Source organism: Haematobia irritans, chromosome 5, assembly GCF_050003625.1.
Source record: "Haematobia irritans isolate KBUSLIRL chromosome 5, ASM5000362v1, whole genome shotgun sequence".
In the NCBI taxonomy this organism is placed as follows: Eukaryota; Metazoa; Arthropoda; class Insecta; order Diptera; family Muscidae; genus Haematobia; species Haematobia irritans.
In genome coordinates, this window is record NC_134401.1 from 85,871,715 (window position 1) to 85,894,072 (window position 22,358).

The 22,358-nt window shown below is 32.3% G+C and overlaps 1 protein-coding gene and 2 long non-coding RNA genes across 3 annotated transcripts; 1 reads left to right on the forward strand and 2 right to left on the reverse strand.

The window, feature by feature from the left end:
- Positions 1 to 6,040: 6,040 nt before the first annotated feature.
- Positions 6,041 to 7,437, reverse strand: LOC142240770 (uncharacterized). Its single transcript, XR_012723382.1, has 2 exons — positions 7,329 to 7,437; positions 6,041 to 7,271 (listed from the first exon to the last, which is right to left on the reverse strand). It is a non-coding gene; the product is annotated as an uncharacterized LOC142240770 (long non-coding RNA).
- A 2,318-nt stretch (positions 7,438 to 9,755) lies between these two features.
- Positions 9,756 to 10,163, reverse strand: LOC142241552 (uncharacterized). Its single transcript, XR_012723686.1, has 2 exons — positions 10,007 to 10,163; positions 9,756 to 9,949 (listed from the first exon to the last, which is right to left on the reverse strand). It is a non-coding gene; the product is annotated as an uncharacterized LOC142241552 (long non-coding RNA).
- Positions 10,164 to 10,768: 605 nt separating this feature from the next.
- Positions 10,769 to 21,940, forward strand: Git (ARF GTPase-activating protein GIT1). The gene is made up of 8 exons (XM_075312380.1): positions 10,769 to 11,284; positions 13,188 to 13,891; positions 13,955 to 14,111; positions 15,219 to 15,307; positions 15,388 to 15,726; positions 20,218 to 20,456; positions 20,590 to 21,046; positions 21,107 to 21,940. The coding sequence occupies exons 1-8, from the start codon at positions 11,032 to 11,034 to the stop codon at positions 21,305 to 21,307; spliced, it is 2,439 nt and encodes an 812-aa protein (XP_075168495.1). The 5' UTR covers positions 10,769 to 11,031; the 3' UTR covers positions 21,308 to 21,940.
- Positions 21,941 to 22,358: the final 418 nt, after the last annotated feature.

Below are 22,358 nucleotides of genomic sequence, written 5' to 3' on the forward strand. Positions count from 1 at the left end.
TTTGTTTCTTCTTCTTTTCAGTATGTGACATTCACTTGAGATGTGTTCCTCCCCAGTATTTTAGTTAGTTGCCAATTCATATTTTGACATCTACAAAATTCGCATATAATGGTGACTCTGGTGCGACTTGCACTGATAGTTGCACTGGATAGAACACCAGTGCAACGATTGCCATACAAAAGTTCTATCCAGTGCAAAAAGAAAACAGCCCTATTTATATAGCATAGCTGGCGGCGCCCACGAGCCGATTAAACAAAGTTTATTTAACAGAAAAATACATTTAGTTGGGCACCTTGGAGCAGTGGTTGCAACGTCCGACTTGCATGCCAAGGGTCGTGGGTTCGATCCCTGCTTCGACCACAGTTTTTTTTTTTTTTTTACATATATTCCAGATATGGTCGGAAGATTCCGAAAAAATGTTCAACATTACATTCAACTATATTAACTATTTACTATGAACTGTAAAATGTGTCTTATTAAAGACCTAAATTTAGAAAAGAACAGTGTTTAATATAAACGAAATGGACTGTGTTGTTGGTTCAAAAATAGTCTACGTATAGTAGTAAGATATATACTTGGTAATAAGGTGTAATAATGTCAAGTTTTTGCAGTCCTTGATTGTAGTCCTAATTATTTTTATAATTTGTTTTAAGTAAATTTAATGTAATTCTTTATTTTGAGTATTCCTGTAACCGTATATGGCCATTTCGGCTTGGTTGTAAAATGAGTTAAATAAATAAATAAAAAAAATAACTTTTTTTATGGAAAAAATAAATATTTTGTAACAAACGATTTTTTTGGTGATAAAAGTGTATACTTTTCGAAGCAATTCAAAAAACTCTAACAAAAGAAAAACGTTTTCGGTTCACGTTTTCCAAACGTTTTTTTTTTCTTTGCGTGTAGCTTCTTATAATTTATTTAAATAAAAACGATAATGAAGTGCTGAAAACATAGTTATTTCGCTTAAAATTGTGAAAGGTATATTGGTGAACAATTTTTTTACTTTCTATAGGTGAGTACTATGTTCGGTTTTTTCACCAAAACACAAAATTAAAAGTACAATTATATTTATGAAGACGATTATATTTTGATCAAGTCTTGCCAAATAATGGATGGAAAAGATCCAAGGAATTGATTGCAAATAATATTATATTTCTAAATTAATTAATTAAAAAAAGTAACCATGAAAACAAACTGGTTTTCAGCTTGAAAACTGAACATAGTACTCAGCTTATAGGTGAGTACTATGTTCGAGTTTTTCACCAAAACACTAAATTAAAAGTGCAAAAATATATATGAAGACGATAACATTTTTATCAAGTCTCTTCAAATTATGGATGGAAAAGATCCAATGTATTGATTGCGAACCATTTAATATTTCGAAATTAATTGATTAAAAAAAGTAACCGTGAAAATAAGCTGGATTTCAGCTTGAAAACTGAACATAGTACTCAGCTTAAAGGTGAGTATTAAGTTCGAGTTTAGCCGCTAAAATCGCTAAAGTGAAAACTAAATCAGTAAGAAAATGCATGAAATTATACATATTTGTTGTAAATTTTATTATAACTTGATGGGGAAAACCCCAAAGCAAATTTTCACAAAGTTTGTATTCCTTAAAATGGATTATAAAAGAAAAGTAATCGTGAAAAAATTACGTTTTTAGCAGCTAAACTCGAATTTAATACCCACCAGTGCTGCCGCTACTACTTCAATCGAAGTATTTTGCTTCATTTTCACAAAATTTACTTCGTCACTCCTTCTTTCAAAAATTTGCTTCACTTTTTGATCTGCTTCAATTTTTTAAATTTTTCCCCATATTACCTAATTGTTTTTCCTTTTCCTTTAATTACGATGAACATAGCGGTTTTAATCATTGAATTATTAACCGATGTGGACCAATTTTTGCATAGTTGTTAGAGACCATATACTTACACCATGTACCAAATTTCAGCCAGATCGGATGAAATTTGGTTTTCTTAGAGGCTCCGCAAGCCAAATCGGGGGATCAGTTAATATGGGGGCTATATATAATTATGGACCGATGTTGGCCAATTTTTGCATGGTTGTTAGAGATCATATGCTGAAGCCATGTACCAAATTTCAGCTGGATCGGATGAAATTTGCTTCTCTTAGAGTCCCCGCAAGCCAAATTTGGGGGTCCGTTTATATGTGGGCTATACGTAAAAGTGGACCGATATGACCCATTTGCAATACCATCCGACCTACATAAATAACAACTACTTGTGCCAATTTTCAAGTCGATAGCTTCTTTCGTTCGGAAGTTAACGTTTTTCAACAGACGGACGGACGGACATGCTCAGATCGACTCAGAATTTCACCACGACCCAGAATATATATACTTTATGGGGTCTTAGAGCAATATTTCGATGTGTTACAAACGGAATGGCAAAGTTAATATACCCCCCATCCTATGGTGGAGGGTATAATAAAATGAATTCTATTGTTTGTTTTCAAAAATGTATGCTACTTCAATTTTACTCAATCTACTCCACTTTTTTCCAAAATCTACTTCAATCAATTTGTCACTACCCTGCCAACATTTTTTGAATTTGGGGGCGCTTCTGAGAATCCCCAGTACGTTGAAAACAATCATATACGATATCAAAAACTCGTCGGAATAGCGCCGTCACTATTGAGAAGTTGTACCACGCCAAGTTACTACAAAAAGGTTTCGCATGAGTGCAATTATTAGGTGCCTTTATAGATCAATTTAGAACGACGCCAATAAGAGACCCTCCAAACAATCAGAAAAAGCACATTTTAAGATAGTGGTAAAAGAATCATTGTGGTCGAGTAAAACACGTTTGTTTAGATATTTAATAATTTGATTAATTATTTACAAATTCTTAAAAATATAACATTTATACCACTATCACATCACATTTAACATAATTTTTTGCATTAATGATGAGGTAGAGTTACAAGTAGCGAGTTACATGTTGCAGCGTCTATCAGCCAGTGTTTTTATTCGATGGAGGCAGCGTGTCTGTAAAATATTTGAAAAACAATCACTTTATTCCATTTGGAAAATCAAAAATTGTTCACCAATATACCTTTCACAATTTTAAGCGTAAAATCTATGTTTTCAGAACTTTATTTTCGTTTTTATTTAAATAAAATATAACAAGCTGTTTGCGCTTGGCGTTTCACAAAAAATAAAATGGCTTTTGTAAAAGTAGTGATGGCAAAATACATGTATGAAGTACATTTTGTACTTTATGATATGCTGCCCCCCATCACAGTAGGATGGTTGTAGTGACATTTACGAGTCTGTGGTAGCGATGAAGATGAAATGGAACTTTGAAATGCTGGCAGGGTAGCGGCAGCACTGATACCCACCTTAAATGGCGACGACAAAATAAACGGTTAATGTGTTATCGATCCCATAAACATGCAGCAGTATCGATTATGCCTTCGGACTTAACTTAAGCGGACCTTAGACGGTCGGATAAACCTACGACAGAGGTTCGTCTATTTGTTGTGTGTTCGTTCAAGATTTGCCCTTACACTGCTCGAACAAATATGATGACAACGTGGAAAAATAAGATGAAGCCAAAACAAAAACAATGAAGATGTATGAAAAGTTATGGATGAAGGCATTTTTTACTGAACAAATGAAAGAAAATAATAAAAATCCGAATATATATGACAAAACAATGATTCCGGAAGTATTCCACATTTCATAAATTACAAATTACTTGATGTGTTTCAAAATACTTCTCGCCTGGTTTTACACTGAATAGAAGTGGAATTTTTCTACGTTTTTGCCTCAATTCTTGTTTAGAATTACATATTTTTTAAATTTCCCGCCAGAATTGACGATCCCTCGTTAATTTCATTGCAGAAATGCCTGTTTTTATTGTGAAAATAAATATGTTTTTGATGTTTGGCGAACATCCCCTTACACCCAATGATTTGTGCCACCCAACCAGAAAAAATCAAAATTGTTTTGATTTTTTCCCGACACGTCCCCGAAACACGCGAACACGAGCACTGTCGTCCGGAATAACTGATAAAGGGCACCTTATACGGTCGGATAAACCCTGCGACACAACACGTTGCGGCGACAAATCCGATAGTATAAGGTCGTGTTCGGCTGTCGCGGGGACGTGTTGGCATAAAATCAAAACAACTTTTATACTCCATACAAAAAACGTTAGCGCGGAATAAATGCGAAATCTTTGTTTTGAGCATTTTCAAACACATATTTGTTTTGATAATTTTAAAGAACATATTCATACAACCCTGGATTTTTCGCACGAAAAATAGCCAGGTATATTATTTCGCATAAATAAGTTAACATATCTGTTTTGAGACCCTATATACGGAGATATATGAAGATATTCGTGTTTCGCATAAACGAACTTAGTACTAAGCAATAGATGAAGATATTCGTTTTTCGCAGAAACGAACTTAGTACTAAGAAATAGTCTGTAAAGCGCATTACGAGTCTATGGTAGCGATGAGGATGAAATGGAACTTTGGAATGCTGGCAGGGATATATGGACCTAGCGCCGTCAATGCAACATTGGGTATGCGCAAGTCAATTTCCCATCTTCTAAAGTTTATTGTCCAAAGACGATAGGAAAGGAAGATGTGAATTGGGCATATTGTTATTCTTTTTTCTCGAGAAACCAAAGATTAGTCCCATACATGTTCCATGAGAAGTTGCAACTTTCGGTTTCTCTTTTCATTTAGCATTTGTAACAAAACCTAATTCACTTACTTTAGCAATTTTTTTTTTAACTTTTAAGGGTAGGTACTATGTTCGGTTTTCGAGTTGAAAATCACTTTATTTTCGCGATTACTTTTCCTTAAATAACCAAAATTATAAATGAAAACAAACTTATTCCTGTAAAGTCTTGCCGAAATCTAGAGGAACAAGAAACTACGCATCAATTGAGTTAATTTGTCTGCTTTATATTGAACTGTTTTAATAAAGTAACCGAACATAGTACTTACCTTAAGGCCGGTATGCACCTCTAGCGAAATTTTCGGTAGCAAAAATTTATTTAAGTCTACAACAAAAAAACAGGGCTGTGTACACAAATTTTAAACCAGCTAATCGCTTTTAAAAATTGTATATATATGTTCCAAATATTCCTCAAATAAATTGTTTATTATTTACACACCTTTTAAAACTTTTACGCACACAATGATTGTAATAAATTAAATGTTTGCTGCCAAAATATGCTTTTGACAACCCTGTTATTTTCATTAGAGGTACGTACCAGCTTACGAAATTGAACGCTACCGAAAATTTCGTTAGCATAAATAGCAATGCATTTCTTATGGGAATGAAATTTTTCGCTAGAGGTGCATACCGGCCTTTAAAAGAACAAAAACACTTCTTGAAACATTTAATTAATAATATAGTGCAATCGACACAGAAATTTACGGGAACTTTTAAGAAAATAGCTAAATAAAAATTGTCTGCATCAAACCAGTAAGTTTGAAGCGCCTTTCCTACAAGTATGGGACTAATCTCTGGTTTCTGGTATTAACACTATCAAAGCCCAATTCACATCTTCTTTTTCTATGATCTTTGATATCAAAGACAATAAACTCTAGGAAGATAGGAAATTGGCTACTGAGGAGATCAAACCATTTACCGTGTTAGTTTCATACTCGAACCAAACGCGTATACAACAAGTATTGACATAGCATTAAAATGCAAATAAAAAGAAATTAAGTGCACGAAATAAATTTCCTTAAACGGGAAAATTTAATTTTTTTGTTGTCTAAAATTTAACATTGTTTCATTAAGAAAATTAAGTTTTTCATTTAAAGGCCGGTACTCTGTTCGGTTTTCGCGTTGAAACTCCATACAAAACCAAAAAATGCGAAAAACTAGCGAAATTTTTCCATTTGTGATACTTTGTTTTTTTGATGGCTAGTAGACGCTGCAATATGTAACTTGCTACTTAAAACTCAACATCATTATTTTATTAATGCAAAAATTATGTTAAATGTGATGAGATAAACCGAAAAATGTTATATTTATAAGAAATTATAAATGTTTAATCAAATCAATAAACATCCACACAATCGTGTTTTACTTGACCACAATGATTCTTCTACAATTATCTTAAAATTCACTTTTTCTGATAGTTTGCAGGGGTTCTTATTGGCGTCCTTCGAAATTGATCTAAATAGGCACCTAATAATTGGACTGATGAGAAACTTTTTCGTAGTAACTTGGCGTGGTACAACTTCTCAATAGTGACGGCGCTTTTCCGACGAGTTTTTGATGTCGTATATGATTGTTTTCGACGTAGTGGGGATTCTCAGAAGCGCCCCCAAATTCAAAAAATGTTGGCAGGGTATTTGGTGAATTATATTTTACAATCGTTTCATTTGTACTGGGCATCGGGATAATAAACACAAAACAAAATGTTAACAGAAGGAGCACAGCAATTGACTTCAACCAACCAAGCATTAGAACTTTAACCAACATGTATAGTACCGGGGTAGCAATGAATGGAATCACAAGAATTAATTGCTATGTTCCAAAAAATAAAATGCAGCATTGTAAAATTTGATTTTTTAAATCCAAAGTTATTTGTAAAATAACTTCTGCTTCTTCTTCGTTTTCAATTTAATTATTATGTATGCGTGTGTGTGTAAATCGAGCCACTACATGGATGAAAAAGACTGTTTTTGATATGTTTGGCTATAAACATTATATGTTTGGAACACAAATTTTTAAACACAATATTTTTGAGTGCAAGCATATAATGTTCATAAACTAGCATAACATGTTTGGGACATATAACACATACCCTGCCAACATTTTTTGAATTTGGGGACTCTTTTGAGAATCCCCACTACGTCGAAAACAATCATATACGACATCAAAAACTCGTCGGAAAAGCGCCGTAACTATTGAGAAGTTGTACCACGCCAAGTTACTACAAAAATGTTTCGCATGAGTGCAATTATTAGGTGCCTTTATAGATCAATTTAGAACGACGCCAATAAGGGACCCTCCAAACAATCAGAAAAAGTGCATTTTAAGATAGTTGTAAAAGAATCATTGTGGTCGAGTAAAACACGTTTGTTTAGATATTTATTAATTTGATTAAACATTTACAAATTCTTAAAAATATAACATTTATACCACTATCACATTACATTTAACATAATTTTTGGCATTAATGATGATGTTGAGTTACAAGTAGCGAGTTACATGTTGCTGCGTCTATCAACCAGTGTTTTTATTCCATGGAGGCAGCGTGTCTGTAAAATATCTGAAAAACAATCACTTTATTCCATTTGGAAAATCACCAAATTGTTCACCAATATACCTTTCACAATTTTAAGCGTATAATCTATGTTTTCAGAACTTTATTTTCGTTTTTATTTAATTAAAATATAACAAGCTGGTTGCGCTTGGCGTTTCACAAAAAAAACAAATGGCTTTTTTAACAGTAGGGATGGCAAATTACTTGCATGTACTTTTTGATGTACCTTTTCATAATGGTTGAAGTGACATTTACGAGTCTGTGGTAATGCGCTTTACAGACTATCAGTTATTCCGGACGACAGTGCTCGTGTCGCACATATCCCATATATTGTGCATATTATAAGTTAAGTCCGAAGGCATAATCGATACTCCTGCATGTTTATGGGATCGATAACACATTTACCGATTATTTAGTCATCGCCGACAAGTCGTATCGATCCGACACATTGTAAGATTCTTTACAAACACCGACATTCCGTCCGGAATAACTGATAGTCTGTAAAGCGCATAACGATGAGGTTGAAATGGAACTTTGAAATGCTGGCAGGGTATATATTAACATTTTATTTTTCCTTGGGCAATTGATCAGCTACTTCTTTGATCCTTACAAACTGTGTGGTCCGCTGTTCGAATCCCCGTCCGGTAAAAGGTAAAATTAAAATAAAAAAAATATAAAATTGAATAATTTCTTCTACAATGTTTGTATTACAGAAAAAGGTGCTAAGAACTAAAAAATCTCATGGAAGTGAGAAAGATGTGGGAGAATATACAATTAGTCAGAAACAAAATTTTGAGCATTCAGGTCGAAAACCTATGTTGTTAGCACCTATATTACCTGTTTATTTTCATAATTCATTATGATTGTATATATATAAATAAATAAATAAAATTTTGAGCACAATATTGTTTGGGAGAATTTTTTTTAAGCATATAATATTTTTGGGTGCAAAATGCTTCCAAACATATTATATGTTCACATAATAACATATTGTTTTTTGGAAGACAACATTATTGAATTTGGATGCAAAAATACAAAATGTTTGGAACTTAGACTACCCAAACATATATTGTTTAGACCATACATATTCTATATTGGTAGAGATCAAACATATAAATGTTTGGGCAATACGCAAAAATGTATATGCTTAAAGCAAAATATGTTTGGGAGTATATCCCTGCCAGCATTTCAAAGTTCCATTTCAACCTCATCGTTACCACAGACTCGTAAATGTCACTTCAACCATCATGAAAAGGTACATCAAAAAGTACATGCAAGTAATTTGCCATCCCTACTGTTAAAAAAGCCCTTTTTTGTGAAACGCCAAGCGCAACCAGCTTGTTATATTTTAATTAAATAAAAACGAAAATAAAGTTCTGAAAACATAGATTATACGCTTAAAAATGTGAAAGGTATATTGGTGAACAATTTGGTGATTTTCCAAATGGAATAAAGTGATTGTTTTTCAGATATTTTACAGACACTGCCTCCATGGAATAAAAACACTGGTTGATAGACGCAGCAACATGTAACTCAACATCATCATTAATGCCAAAAATTATGTTAAATGTAATGTGATAGTGGTATAAATGTTATATTTTTAAGAATTTGTAAATGTTTAATCAAATTAATAAATATCTAAACAAACGTGTTTTACTCGACCACAATGATTCTTTTACAACTATCTTAAAATGCACTTTTTCTGATTGTTTGGAGGGTCCCTTATTGGCGTCGTTCTAAATTGATCTATAAAGGCACCTAATAATTGCACTCATGCGAAACATTTTTGTAGTAACTTGGCGTGGTACAACTTCTCAATAGTGACGGTGCTTTTCCGACGAGTTTTTGATGTCGTATATGATTATTTTCGACGTAGTGGGGATTCTCAAAAGAGTCCCCAAATTAAAAAAATGTTGGCAGGGATGTTACAGAAGCGATTTTTTGTGAGGGTGTAGTTGCCTATGTATATGTAATCATTTCGTGACATTTTGCGATGTTGTTAATACATTTCGATGAAATAAACGCGAAAAAGTTCCAAAATGGCTGTTTTTTTCCTTCAAAAAATATTGTCAACACTATCATTTTTTCAACGCGAAACAATGATTGAGTGGAACTTTTTTCGCACCAACAAACAGAGTACCGGCCTTAACAAATAATGCTTAGTACTAAGTTCGTTTCTGCGAAAAACGAATATCTTCATATATCTCCGTAAATACCCTGCCAACATTTTTTGAATTTGGGGACTCTTTTGAGAATCCCCACTACGTCGAAAACAATCATATACGACATCAAAAACTCGTCGGAAAAGCGCCGTCACTATTGAGAAGTTGTACCACGCCAAGTTAGTACAAAAGTGTTTCGCATGAGTGCAATTATTAGGTGCCTTTATAGATCAATTTAGAACGACGCCAATAAGGGACCCTCCAAACAATCAGAAAAAGTGCATTTTAAGATAGTTGTAAAAGAATCATTGTGGTCGAGTAAAACACGTTTGTTTAGATATTTATTAATTTGATTAAACATTTACAAATTCTTAAAAATATAACATTTATACCACTATCACATTACATTTAACATAATTTTTGGCATTAATGATGATGTTGAGTTACAAGTAGCGAGTTACATGTTGCTGCGCCTATCAACCAGTGTTTTTATTCCATGGAGGCAGCGTGTCTGTAAAATATCTGAAAAACAATCACTTTATTCCATTTGGAAAATCACCAAATTGTTCACCAATATACCTTTCACAATTTTAAGCGTATAATCTATGTTTTCAGAACTTTATTTTCGTTTTTATTTAATTAAAATATAACAAGCTGGTTGCGCTTGGCTTTTTTAACAGTAGGGATGGCAAATTAATTGCATGTACTTTTTGATGTACCTTTTCATGATGGTTGAAGTGACATTTACGAGTCTGTGGTAACGATGAGGTTGAAATGGAACTTTGAAATGCTGGCAGGGTAGGGTCTCAATCCCAGGAATGTTAACTTATTTATGCGAAATAATATGCCTGCCTATTTTTTCGTGCGAAAAATCCAGGGTTGTATAAATATGTGTCTGAAAATGCTCAAAACAAAGATTTCGCAGTTATTCCGCGCTAACTTTTTTTATATGGAGTATAACAGTTTTTCGTGCGAAAACGTGATCTTAGTACTAGGCTTAAACACGAAAAACAAATAAAAAAGTTACCAACATGTATGGAAATAACGAGGTAAATGCAACATTTTGTATGACGCAAGCCAATTTCCTATCTTCCTCAAGTTTATTATCTTTGTTTGATATTGTTTTGGTGTAATGTCTGTTTTTGTTGTGAACGCGATTATCTTAACATAAATATTCCCTAATTGTTTGAAAACTCGTTGAATTTTAGCATTTTTCAAACGTTTGAGTTTATCGGGATTGTATTGAAGATATTGAGTACTCATTTAATTTTAACGAGTACTCAAAAAATTAGTCAATAACGAGTACTTGTAATCAAATACTCGTTACTTTCTCAACACTAAAGCCCTGTTGAGGGTGTCATATTTGAGTCCGTGGGAATATAAAATAATAAAAAAAAAATTACATTACGTTAATTAAAGTAGAAATACTCAAGATTATTGTTTATTTGTGAGTGGTTCAAATCCTGCAATTTGATTTTCCTGTGCACAATAATCATTAATATTGAATTGCACAATTCCATATCCATACTTGCAACTATTGGGTGGGTGTGCAAGAGTTGCAACATATATATTTTTGTGAAGGGAAAACATATAAAGGGGCATGAATGTGTTTCGCCAGCAGCGTTGTAGAATCGCATAAAAAGCTATTTATAGCGAACGCGAGTGGTGCCAGTGGTAGCAGCCCGCTATCCGAAGGGATTAAAGGGCCAAGGTCCGAAAAGCAAAGGAGTATTACTGCTGTTGGAGGAGGTGGAGTAAGTAACGTCAGCAGCAGCAGTTCAAAGAGCAACAAGATGTCACGCAACAAAACCCGTATACCAAATAAAGTGGAAGTGTGTGGCGATTGCGGGGCATCGGGTAAGAAGACATCTTTTAAGAGTGGATCATGCACATATACCATGTATAGAACTAGAAAAGCTTAATAATAGCCTGTGGTTACTTTTTATGAATTACAATGAGTAATTGATGATATACAAGATTACGATCTCTTAATTTCATACCGAAATAAATCGACAAGGAGTCATTATAGCCAAAATAAAAAAGAAAGAACGCAATCATCCTGGCGTCATTTTAAAGCTTGCTTAGTGTAGTTTGATTCACATAAAAATTAATGGGACAAAAATCAAAAAGTTATACCACAATCGAACGGCTTTTAACATATATTGCCCCCATATTCAGAAAAGTTAAAATGAAATTTAAGCCTACTTTTCCCACACGAACTCCTTCGATAAACTTTTGAATACATTATTTTGAATATGGGCATTATAGTTTGGAATAAAATCGAAGACTTTTCGATATACAACCAAAATATTTATGAACTAGGATAATTTAATTTTGCTATATCATCTAAACTTTATAAGATAATAATTTTCGGGACGAAAATCTTATCTTTTTATAATCAGCACACAAAGCTACACATAACGTACAAAATTCAAACAGTTCGGTGAGGGTTCCATAAACTATGCATTATATGTTCTTCTAGAATGCAAAAGTTACCCTCTCCAAAGTTTTTCTTTGCAATCAATCTACAGCATTTAGCACTATAGCTATCATAATGGAACGTCGCGCAGGTTCTCAACAATCATTTTTAATATAGCCCATGAGGCTGGTGTTTTTTAGATTTCAACAGATTTGTTTCGAAGATTTTTTGAATTGTAGTCGACTGCGTCTTCTTAACACTCTGGCTTACTATTGGAACCATGTAGTTTGGCGTTTCCCACCTAACTTCTAGAACTTTAAAGAGGCGAAATATTATATGGTTTTTCTAATATCTACCTTAAGTGGAATTTGTATTCTTTGGCCCACTTTGATTGATTGACCTCACATAAATGTGTACCCCGATTGTGCTTTCCAAATATGGAGAAAACGTATTATGATTTTGCTTCGATCCTCTAGCTTAATCCATCCAGAAGATATTATAAACATTTTAATCAGAAAACTAATTTAAGCGGCATTTATTGCGATAATTCGGGTTTTTTATTCTATTATTTTATTCTTGTTATTTGCGATTTAGCATATTATGGTTTAAGTATAACGACATGAGGTTAAATGGACTTTATGTACATCATAATGTAGCATCAATTAATTCAATTAGTTTATGGGTAACAAGACACAGTTATAGTTAGAAGGAGGGTATTCGTTTGTTTTATTAGTAGGTCATTTAAGAATACATTTGTTTTCAAAGGGGAACACATAGTTTTTCACTTTTTTGTATTTAGAAAACAATACTTGAGGTGACTTTCTTCCAAATAGAGGATCTAAAATCATTTTCTATCATATGAGATAGGGGAACAAGGCATTATTATTAGTACTACTATCAGATAACAAAATTTGATTTTTCTATTTTTTTTTTTTCATTTACAATGCAATTTGGTAGAAACCCACTTTTTACGATTTAGAAAATAAAGTTTTGAAAATAAAAATTGTACACAATTTTTATATTTTGGGAAATTCTACTTTCATCTTAGTAAAAGGTAAACATTTGAAAAACAATTTATTAGCAGTTTATTGCTGAAATTTATATGAGATAAAATTGATTTGTAACAACAATAAGTTTTTTATTCTAAAATTACCGATTTTTAATTCCCTGTTCAGTAGAACAATAAAATAATTTAGATACAATATTTTAAATGTAACTTTCATCATTTTTGAATGCTAACTCTTTCTATAGATTGCCTAGGTTAGTTTTGAATCCGAGCATAAATAATCTTTTGCAAACAAATTATAAATTTATTTTACAATCACATACGCATTTTTGCAGATCCATCTTGGGCTTCAATTAATCGTGGTATTCTCTTGTGTTCTGATTGCTGTTCAGTACATCGCAGTTTGGGTCGTCATATATCCATAGTGAAATCATTACGGCAAGGTAGCTGGGAACCTTCAGTATTGAATTTTGTCAATTCCCTTAATGCTCATGGTGCTAATTGTGTATGGGAGCATCATTTGCTGGACAGTACCACATCGGGTAATAAAGGCCAGCATCGCATACGTAAACCCTCACCTAAAGATCCTTTGCATCCAAATAAATCGGATTTTATCAAAGCTAAACATGTTCAATTAGCCTTTGTTCTAAAGCCCAATTTGCAAGATGTTGATGATGATATTACAGGTTCGACTGGTTTGGAGCATGAGTTGAGCAAGCAATTACATGCTAGTGTTCGTACCAGTAATCTAGAGACTTCATTGCGTCTCTTGGTACAAGGAGCAGATCCGAATTTCTTCCACGAAGAGAAACGCTCTACACCATTGCATGTGGCTGCGAAATTCGGACAAGCATCTCAAATTGAATTACTAATTGTCCATGGAGCTGAAATCAATGTTGTGGATGGAAATGGTCTAACACCCCTCGAAGTGGCAAAGGCCAATAATCACACTTTAATAGCAGATCGTTTATTGGATGCCATGTATGAAGTTAGCGATCGCATAATCATGTATTTGGGAGGAAAGAAACCTGATCACACGGTAATTGCATCATTTTTTATCTATGATAAATCTTTACATTATCGTTTACTAAATTACTTTCAGTCTGGACGCCATTTGATTATACCGGAAACGCATAGTAGTGAAATCAGCGAACAGTTGAAAATTGCTCGTGGACGTTTGCAATTAGTTCCCAATAAAATGTTTGAAGAATTGGTTATGGATCTTTACGACGAAGTTGACCGTAGGGAAAATGAAGCAAGTAAGTATTTAGATAGAAATATTTACTATTATTATTATTAGCTTTATTTGTAATTTGAAGCCTTAAAGGCCAATTGAGGTAAATTACAATAAATCTACTAAAGAATAACTCCTTGAAGCACAAAGTTTTACTGTAAAGAAAAAAATGTAAAACGATATAATCTTCAATAAAAAAAAGGTTATTATTTTCATTCGCAGCAAAATCGGTTTTCACGTTTCTATTATCGTTTATAATAGTACGCATGCAATTAAAAGTAAGAGTCGAAGTCGTGTTAATTTACTCGCAATCAAGTAAGTATTTAGGAAGAGCAGATAGTTATTTATGCAAAAACTACTAACCCCAAATATGTACCAATTATGGAAATGTAACTCAGAATTTCCAAATTCTGAGGAGATGTTTGATTGTTTAAAAGGGATAAATGGACCAATAACTTATACAGATTTTGTACTGAACATCTAGACTTCCGAAGATGTATTTTTTTACTTATGTTAGGAATGGAAAACTCTTCTTGACGGTATCAAAGAAACAGAAATTAAAATGTGTAGAATTTCCTCCTATTATACGCAGCCTCGAAATTATACAAAAGTTAGTTGAAGGCGTAAGACTATTTCGCCCCAAGATGCGTATGATGAAAGTTTTGGTTTCAAATTTTGTTTCCGTGAAATGTTGTTTCTAATTGCTGCCATAGGAATGCTCAAATACCAAGTATGTACTTTAGCAATATTTAGTTGCCAATATTATTAGGCTTCAGGTTATATCAGACATTATATACTTAGATGCCGATAAGACTATCTAGCTATCCTTTGTAAAAATAATAAGAACATTTATGGGATGTGGTATTTATAGAGGACGGCGAAGTTTGAGTTTTGCAGGTATCAAGCCAATAACTAAAGATGCAAAATTGTTCATAGTCGTCCTAACTTATCTGTTGTATATGTTAGTTCTCTTTGGTATGTCTATATGACCAATGACTCAACGGTTGTCCACATTAATATGCTGATTATCACAATTTATAGATAGATAATAAATATATACTATTTATTTGATCAATTTATATATTTATTTTTTTAATTTTTAATAAACGACAATATTTTTCTATCTTTATAGTTTGGTCTACATCTACACTTAATGCAGAAAATGTAGCAGCTGTGCCATTTTTACCGGCAAATCCATTTCTTAGTGCCACTCGTAATCAAGTAAGTTCACCCATATTTAACTATGTCACCTTCATTATCTACTATTTCGTTTGTTTAATTTTTCCGTTTCATATAATTAGGGTCGACAAAAACTAGCCCGTTTTAGTCGAGCTGAATTCAATGGCTTATTGACGGATGTTTTAATTGATGCACGTCGTCGTCAAAATATGGCAAATTTACGACCACTTGATGGCCCTCAACAACCACCTACAACGTCATCATCAGCTGGTGCATCGACATCGTCATCCATGCCCAATAATAATATGTCAAGTTTCTATGGCGGTTTCAATAATCAAAGCAACAACAATAACACTGGCATTGGCAATGATTATCATGATCCAAATCTGTCCGATGACGAACCGATTTATGATCCCGTTGCCGATGATGATTATGAGCCAATGCCTCCCATGGCCCAGCAGGTAAATCTAATGCGACAGAAAATTTTAAAGCTAAACAATAGTTTTGGCTAGTCATTTAGACTGCAAAGTGTTGCGTTAAATCTGTAGTTGGATTACAAACAATTACTAGAAATCCATTTAAAACAAAGTAACTTTAAAGTTTATCGGTAGAAATGAAAGTATTCGTATGGTGTCGTTTCGCATTAATTTGAAATGGCTTGTAGAAAATATCATTGGAAGAGAAAAACAGTTTGAGCACAACCGTTTGCACGAAAACACAAAAAGATGGAATATCAAAGTGATAATGGACAAAAATTTAACACTTACCATAAAAATAGAGGTAGTGATGGTGTTAATCAAAAATATAGAAGTCTAAAGAGAAATAGGAATCTGTTTAGCCAGTGATTTATAAATATATTCAAGTTTAGCTTTATAGTATTAAAATAAGCTTGGTTATGTAATAGGTTTAAGACCGTTTTGATTTTTTGTGGGGTTTCTTTCTGTTTGATTGGATTTACGATACGGTACAGTGGTTTATTATAAAAATAGGGATATTATAACGAAATGTTAAGCTGAGTCCTAAGTTCAAGCTGGAAACCAGCTTATATTCACGGTTACTTTTTTTAGTCAGTTAATTTCGAAATATTAAATGGTTCGCAATCAATACATTGGATCTTTTCCATCCATAATTTGGAGAGACTTAATAAAAATGTTATCGTCTTCATATATATTTTTGCACTTTTAATTTAGTGTTTTGGTGAAAAACTCGAACATAGTAATCACCTTTATATATAAATTGAATTTTCCATCGGTAATACAAAATAGCATAGCTTTGTATTATGAATGGGAAATGATGTTGATGTACTTTCGCCACAAATTTTCTTTAAATAGTGTGCCATATATTATTTGAATCTTTATTCGTATTACCAAAATTTGTTTATGGCAGTACCAACACGTAAATCAAACAACGTACCTTACAGGTTATGGACTAAGGACATTTTCCAGTGGTTCGTCTGGTCAAAACGCACGCACTTTAACATGGATTACTCATTCCAAAGTACAAGTCCAACAGTCCGATATCTTTAATGCCCAAATTTTTTAAGGCATTGTAAAAAATTGTACTACGCTTGGAAGCCAATAAATATTAAACCAACCTTATATTTGGCAAATAAGAGGATTTATAACGACCTATTCACCACTGTTCAATCAACGAAATCATAATAGTTTACCGCTAGTGTATTTCGAAAAGATATTTCGAATATAAAGATGATATAGAATCGTTTTGGTCAAATATTTACCCAATATTATCGTACATAGAATAATATCCATTGCATGATATATCGCGAAAAATTCAGAAATCTAGTAAACAATTAACTTGAATTGCTATAAAAAAATGGAATATGTTGACAAACGAAAGTAAATTATAAATTAATTGACTGGTCTAATAGAAAAAATCATACTTGTGTTTCATTAGTTTATCACTACCATAAATATATCTATTATGCTTTATAACGAGTAGTAATTATAGTCATAGCTAAGAAATTATTAATTATTTACAATTAAAATTTATATATATATATAATGTACTTCAGATCTTATCTCATTTCCATAACACTTGGTATCACTAGATTTAATGTACTTTGAAAAAGTCTGAAAAATAATAAACTTTTTATACATTAGTAAAATTAAAAAAAGAATAATTGCGGGTATTCTGACAAAAACTTTACAATACTCATTTTAAATTTATCTCCTGTGAACAATCATCAATTTTAATTACTGAGGGGACTAAATTCAAACATTTCCCCATATTTTTTATTTTATTTATTTTCATTTAGTTTTATTTCAAATATTTCATTGTGAAATGCATAGCTGTTGAAGTATACTTTTACTAAAAAGTCGATTATGTGAAAAATAGATCGTCTGTAACCTTAGACTAGGAATACAAAAATCGAAAACCCAGAGTCAACCAATCAACTTTTGTTGTTGAAGAAACGATAAATTAACTTTTTGCGAAAAATCGGCTTTAAAGTACAGAAGAAGATTTAAGCTCACGAAAAAGGGAAAATTGATGTCGCTCTTTTTATGGCGTGCGTTATATTTTATTAGCGGATTTTTATGAAATGATACATATATCACACACTCCTGCGTAAAATAGACTTTTCTCGCAATCTATGTTTATTATGCACCTCAGATTTTCTAAGCATTCTTCGGTTTTATTACATATTCAATGAGTACATTAGCAAAGTTGCACTCGATAGAGAAAATGTGAATTTCAAACAACAATTGTTTTAGAAACATTATTTGAGTATTATTTTAACTTTTTGGTAATTGCAAAAATCGATAGTCGACTTTTAAACAATTTGGAAACTTTTTTTATTAATTTATATTTAATATTTTTATATAATATTGTAATGTCCGTTAGAGAAGTACATTGTAATTCGTTAAATAGGCCCTACAAAGGCCCTGCAAAGGCCCTGCAAAGGCTTTGAATTGCTTAAATAAATGGAAATAAAATAAATAAATAAATAAAAATCAGGGAGCCACCGTGGTGCTATGGTTAGCATACCCGTATGCAAGACGGGTATGCTAACCAATTGAAGTTTCTACCAAAAACCAAAAGAGTGTTTCAAAGCTTCTGTCAGTGATTTTACCGCAATATGGAATGCTGCTCGGACTCGACTTTAAAAAGGACATCCCTTCTCTTTGAGCTAAACATAGAATCGGCCTGCACTCACAGCTAAGAGAAAAGTTGACCACTGTGGTATCAGAAAGAACTGAATAGTTTAAGTGAGCCTGAAATATAGGGCTGCCACCATACCTTTGTAATGTCAAAAGTCGACAAAATAATAAGATTTTCTAAAATTTTAAAAAGTGCACATATTGATTCTGATTATAATCTCCACATGAAGATAGCACTTTTCTAAAGATCTAGTATTGGGTATTTAAATTAAGCCACGTGCAGAAGAGGATTTCTAAAATCCATTTTTAACAGTTTTCAATTTATCCGAAAATCCAAATTTTTTGTAACCGGTTTTGGTTTGTTTTTATTTTGCCCAAAACCGGCAAAAGGTAAAAACAACATTTGAAAATGAACGGAGAAATAATACATACTGTACCTTTAGTGGGATTGTATTTTCTTGTAGTAGTTTTTGTATACCTAGTTGACCTTTTAGTATAATTATTTGTAGAATTTGTAAGGCTTGAGGTCATGTTGTAATAAAACAATTAAAATCGTAGATTTGACAATAAAACACTATAAAAACTACGATTTTATTTGGTTTATTACAACATGACCTCAAGCCTTAAAAACTCAACAAATGATTGTATTTTTATGATATGTTTTTTGCAAGCATAGCGTAAAACTTTAATACAGCTGAGTTGCTCTTTGCAAACGAGTTTTTGTTTATTTTTTATGCAATTTTACGCACATTTATTGATACGGGTTTTGACAAAGTTGGACTTTCGTCGAAAAATAGAAAGAAATTTCATTAAAGCAGAAACCCGGTTAACCGATGCTCAAAACCCTATTTTTGGATCATTAAAATGGCAATTTTTTAATATACGGTTTCGGCTTTAGTAACGGAATCCGGTTAATCGATTTCGGTTTTGGACATCCTTGTGCAGAATTTATATACCGGGTTTTAAGCCTCAAGTTGAGCTAAATACCTTTGAAGTGGTATCAGAATCAAAAAATCTTCTACACATACCCTCGGTGTCAGTACACAGAAAAATATCAACAAAATATTTCCAATTAAAAAGTTGATTAAAGTTGAAGATTTTTTCAATTAATAAATTAATTGATATAATTAACTTTTTAATCAAGATAGAAACATTAAGTTAATGCAATTAAGTGATTGCAATTTTTAAAAATTTTAATTATTGAATCAGAAAACATTTTTTGTGTATTTTTTTTTAAATCTAAATTATATATTTATTTATTTTATTTATTTATTTATTTTCATATGTAACTAAGCCTTACAAAGGCCTATACAGTTACTTAAAACAACATTTTAACACAACGCGACTAAGTTTCCTCTACGACTAAAAAAATTATTTTCACAGCTAATTCCGCGGATCTTTTCTGATGAAGTTTTTAGTTCAGCTTAAGAACTTTTTTAAATTTTTGAGAAATTACAATAATAAAATAAAATCGTGTTTGAAAATCAAAATAGTTTCACATCAAGTGAGAGTCCATATCTCGGCGAAATAATCGGCAGGAAATTTTATTTCTAAGGGATAAGACAGGCTACGTTTTAATGAGTATTTTCAGTTTTTGTTGGAATTTCAGCAAAGAGTTTTATTTGTCAACTTTGAATGATATATACTTATTTAGTTATATTTATTTTTTTATGTTTTTAATTTATTGTAGTATTTATAAACAATATACAATATTTTTATTTGCATTGTCGTTACATTTTTTTTTTATTATTTTCTTTTAATTTATTTGTTTTTCCTTTTGTTCAATTTCCATTTTCTTTTCATAACTCCTGATGTTTACTATGCCCTCCCAAGGCTGTTGTCCATCAGTCAGCCAAACCACCGGAAGAAATGAAAAATTACGAAATGTTACACTTGCGTAAACAAATCAACGAATATGTTAGCGAAATCAATCAACTAAGGAATGTGGTACAAAAATTATCCAATGAAAATTCGGAATTAAAGTCGAAATTTTCAAATGTCGATCAACAGCAGCATCAACATCAACAACAGTCTTCCACAGCCTCCAATAATAGCGTATACGATGAACCCTTGTGAGGATTATGTTCTTTTTTGTAGATATTTTGTGTTTGATTATTTTAATTTTGTGTGTTTTTCTTTATTTTTTTTTCTTTTCGTTTTACAATTACGATTTTTATTTTCATTACTAAATCATCATCATCGTAGACGCATTGACTTCAAAACTGATGATAATGATCATGAACCTCATTCTCTGCCTGAGGGTATAAATTCATCCTTGGCTCAATCGGCTTCGTTTACGGCCACAACACAAAATGCCAATGTTGGCTCCTCTTCGGCATCGACTTCAACTTCATCATCCACCACAAATTCCCAACAATCGACTATTAAACGACCTGCAAGTATGTATGAACGACGTTTGCAAAGCAATGTCAACAAAACTGCAGCCGATTCGCGGAATACGACTTCCATGTATCAGATGGCAGGAGGAGAGAATACTAAAAGTTTTACCGAGGAAGTAAATCAAAAGGCCGACATTGTTACACATCGTCTCAAAGAGTTGATACATTCAATGCAGGATCCCAATAATAAGGAGACTTTAATACCCTGCGCCGAACGTATACGGGCTGCCGTATTGGAATTGATAAATGTCTTTACAACACCGGTGAGTGAAATCTTATAGAAATATTTGGAATTAATAGGAAAATATATGTTCCCCATTTAGGCCAATTGCAATGAAACCATACGTGAGACGCTAATGCAATTAACACGCAATAACATTTTGATACAGCATAGCTGTGAGAATTTACGCAATTCCCTGGAGACAGATGATAAGACAGCTATAACCAAATATTATAAAGATGTGCGCGAATGTGCCTATTATATAGCCAGTGCCACAAAAACTTTAGTTTTACAATTGGATTAAATTTCGAAGAGGCTTGCAAACTGGCCTCTCTCACTCCCTCTCTCGACCCCACCAATGTCCCTTAGTTTTATTTATAAACGTGGAATATATATGCCAATTAGCATTTAAAAATATTATTCCCTTTTTATTATTGGTTATTAACAATATGATTTATCCCATCCCCAAAAAAAGAAAAGAACAAACAAGATATAGTAAATATTTTAACTAACACGTATTAACATGAACACCCAAATATTTTTTCCCCATACCCAGTACAAAACGATGTTGTTATTAAACAAGTTTTATCTTTTAAAGATATGGCGAACTATGTTCAGTTAAAGAATGTCCTTTTTATAGAAATATGTTAAATTTGTATCAAACCAATTTGAATCAGCAATTTGCCATATATTTTGTATGATGGTATTACGAAAGAAATTTTAGTATATACTAATGTTTTGTGGGCTATTATACATGGCCATATATATTTATTTTAAAATATGTTTTATTTATAGTGTGAAGAAGAAAAAAAAAAACAAAGAAACAGTAATAAATGAATATTAACATGTTCTTCCAGATGTAACCAATATATATATATGGAAATGCCTTAATATGATAACAATAAAAGTGAAATCGATAACATAGATTAAAATACAATTTTCATCGTATTTCAATTTGGGAAGGAGATATATTTGGAATAAAAATGTCAATGTTACCTAAATTTTAGATTTTAGGATGAGTATATCGTGAGTGAGTCTCATTATGAGTGGCAGCCCAATGAATCACTAACACATGATTCTATCTGGAGCATCTATTTGATCGAAATATTACATAATTTTTACAGCATTGTCAACAGCAAACAAGAAAATAGAAGCAAAAACATTAGCATAATTAAGTCAGAGCAACTAAAACAAATGTAAAGTGCAATTTTTAGCTACTATCTTTTTGACCACACTGGTTTAAGCAGCTGTCATACATCTTCAGTTTGGTATATACGGATATGTTCTGGATTACCCACAGATTTCACCTTTCACATCGCTTTCCCCCACAAATTTTTGGTTGTTTTTGGTTTCCC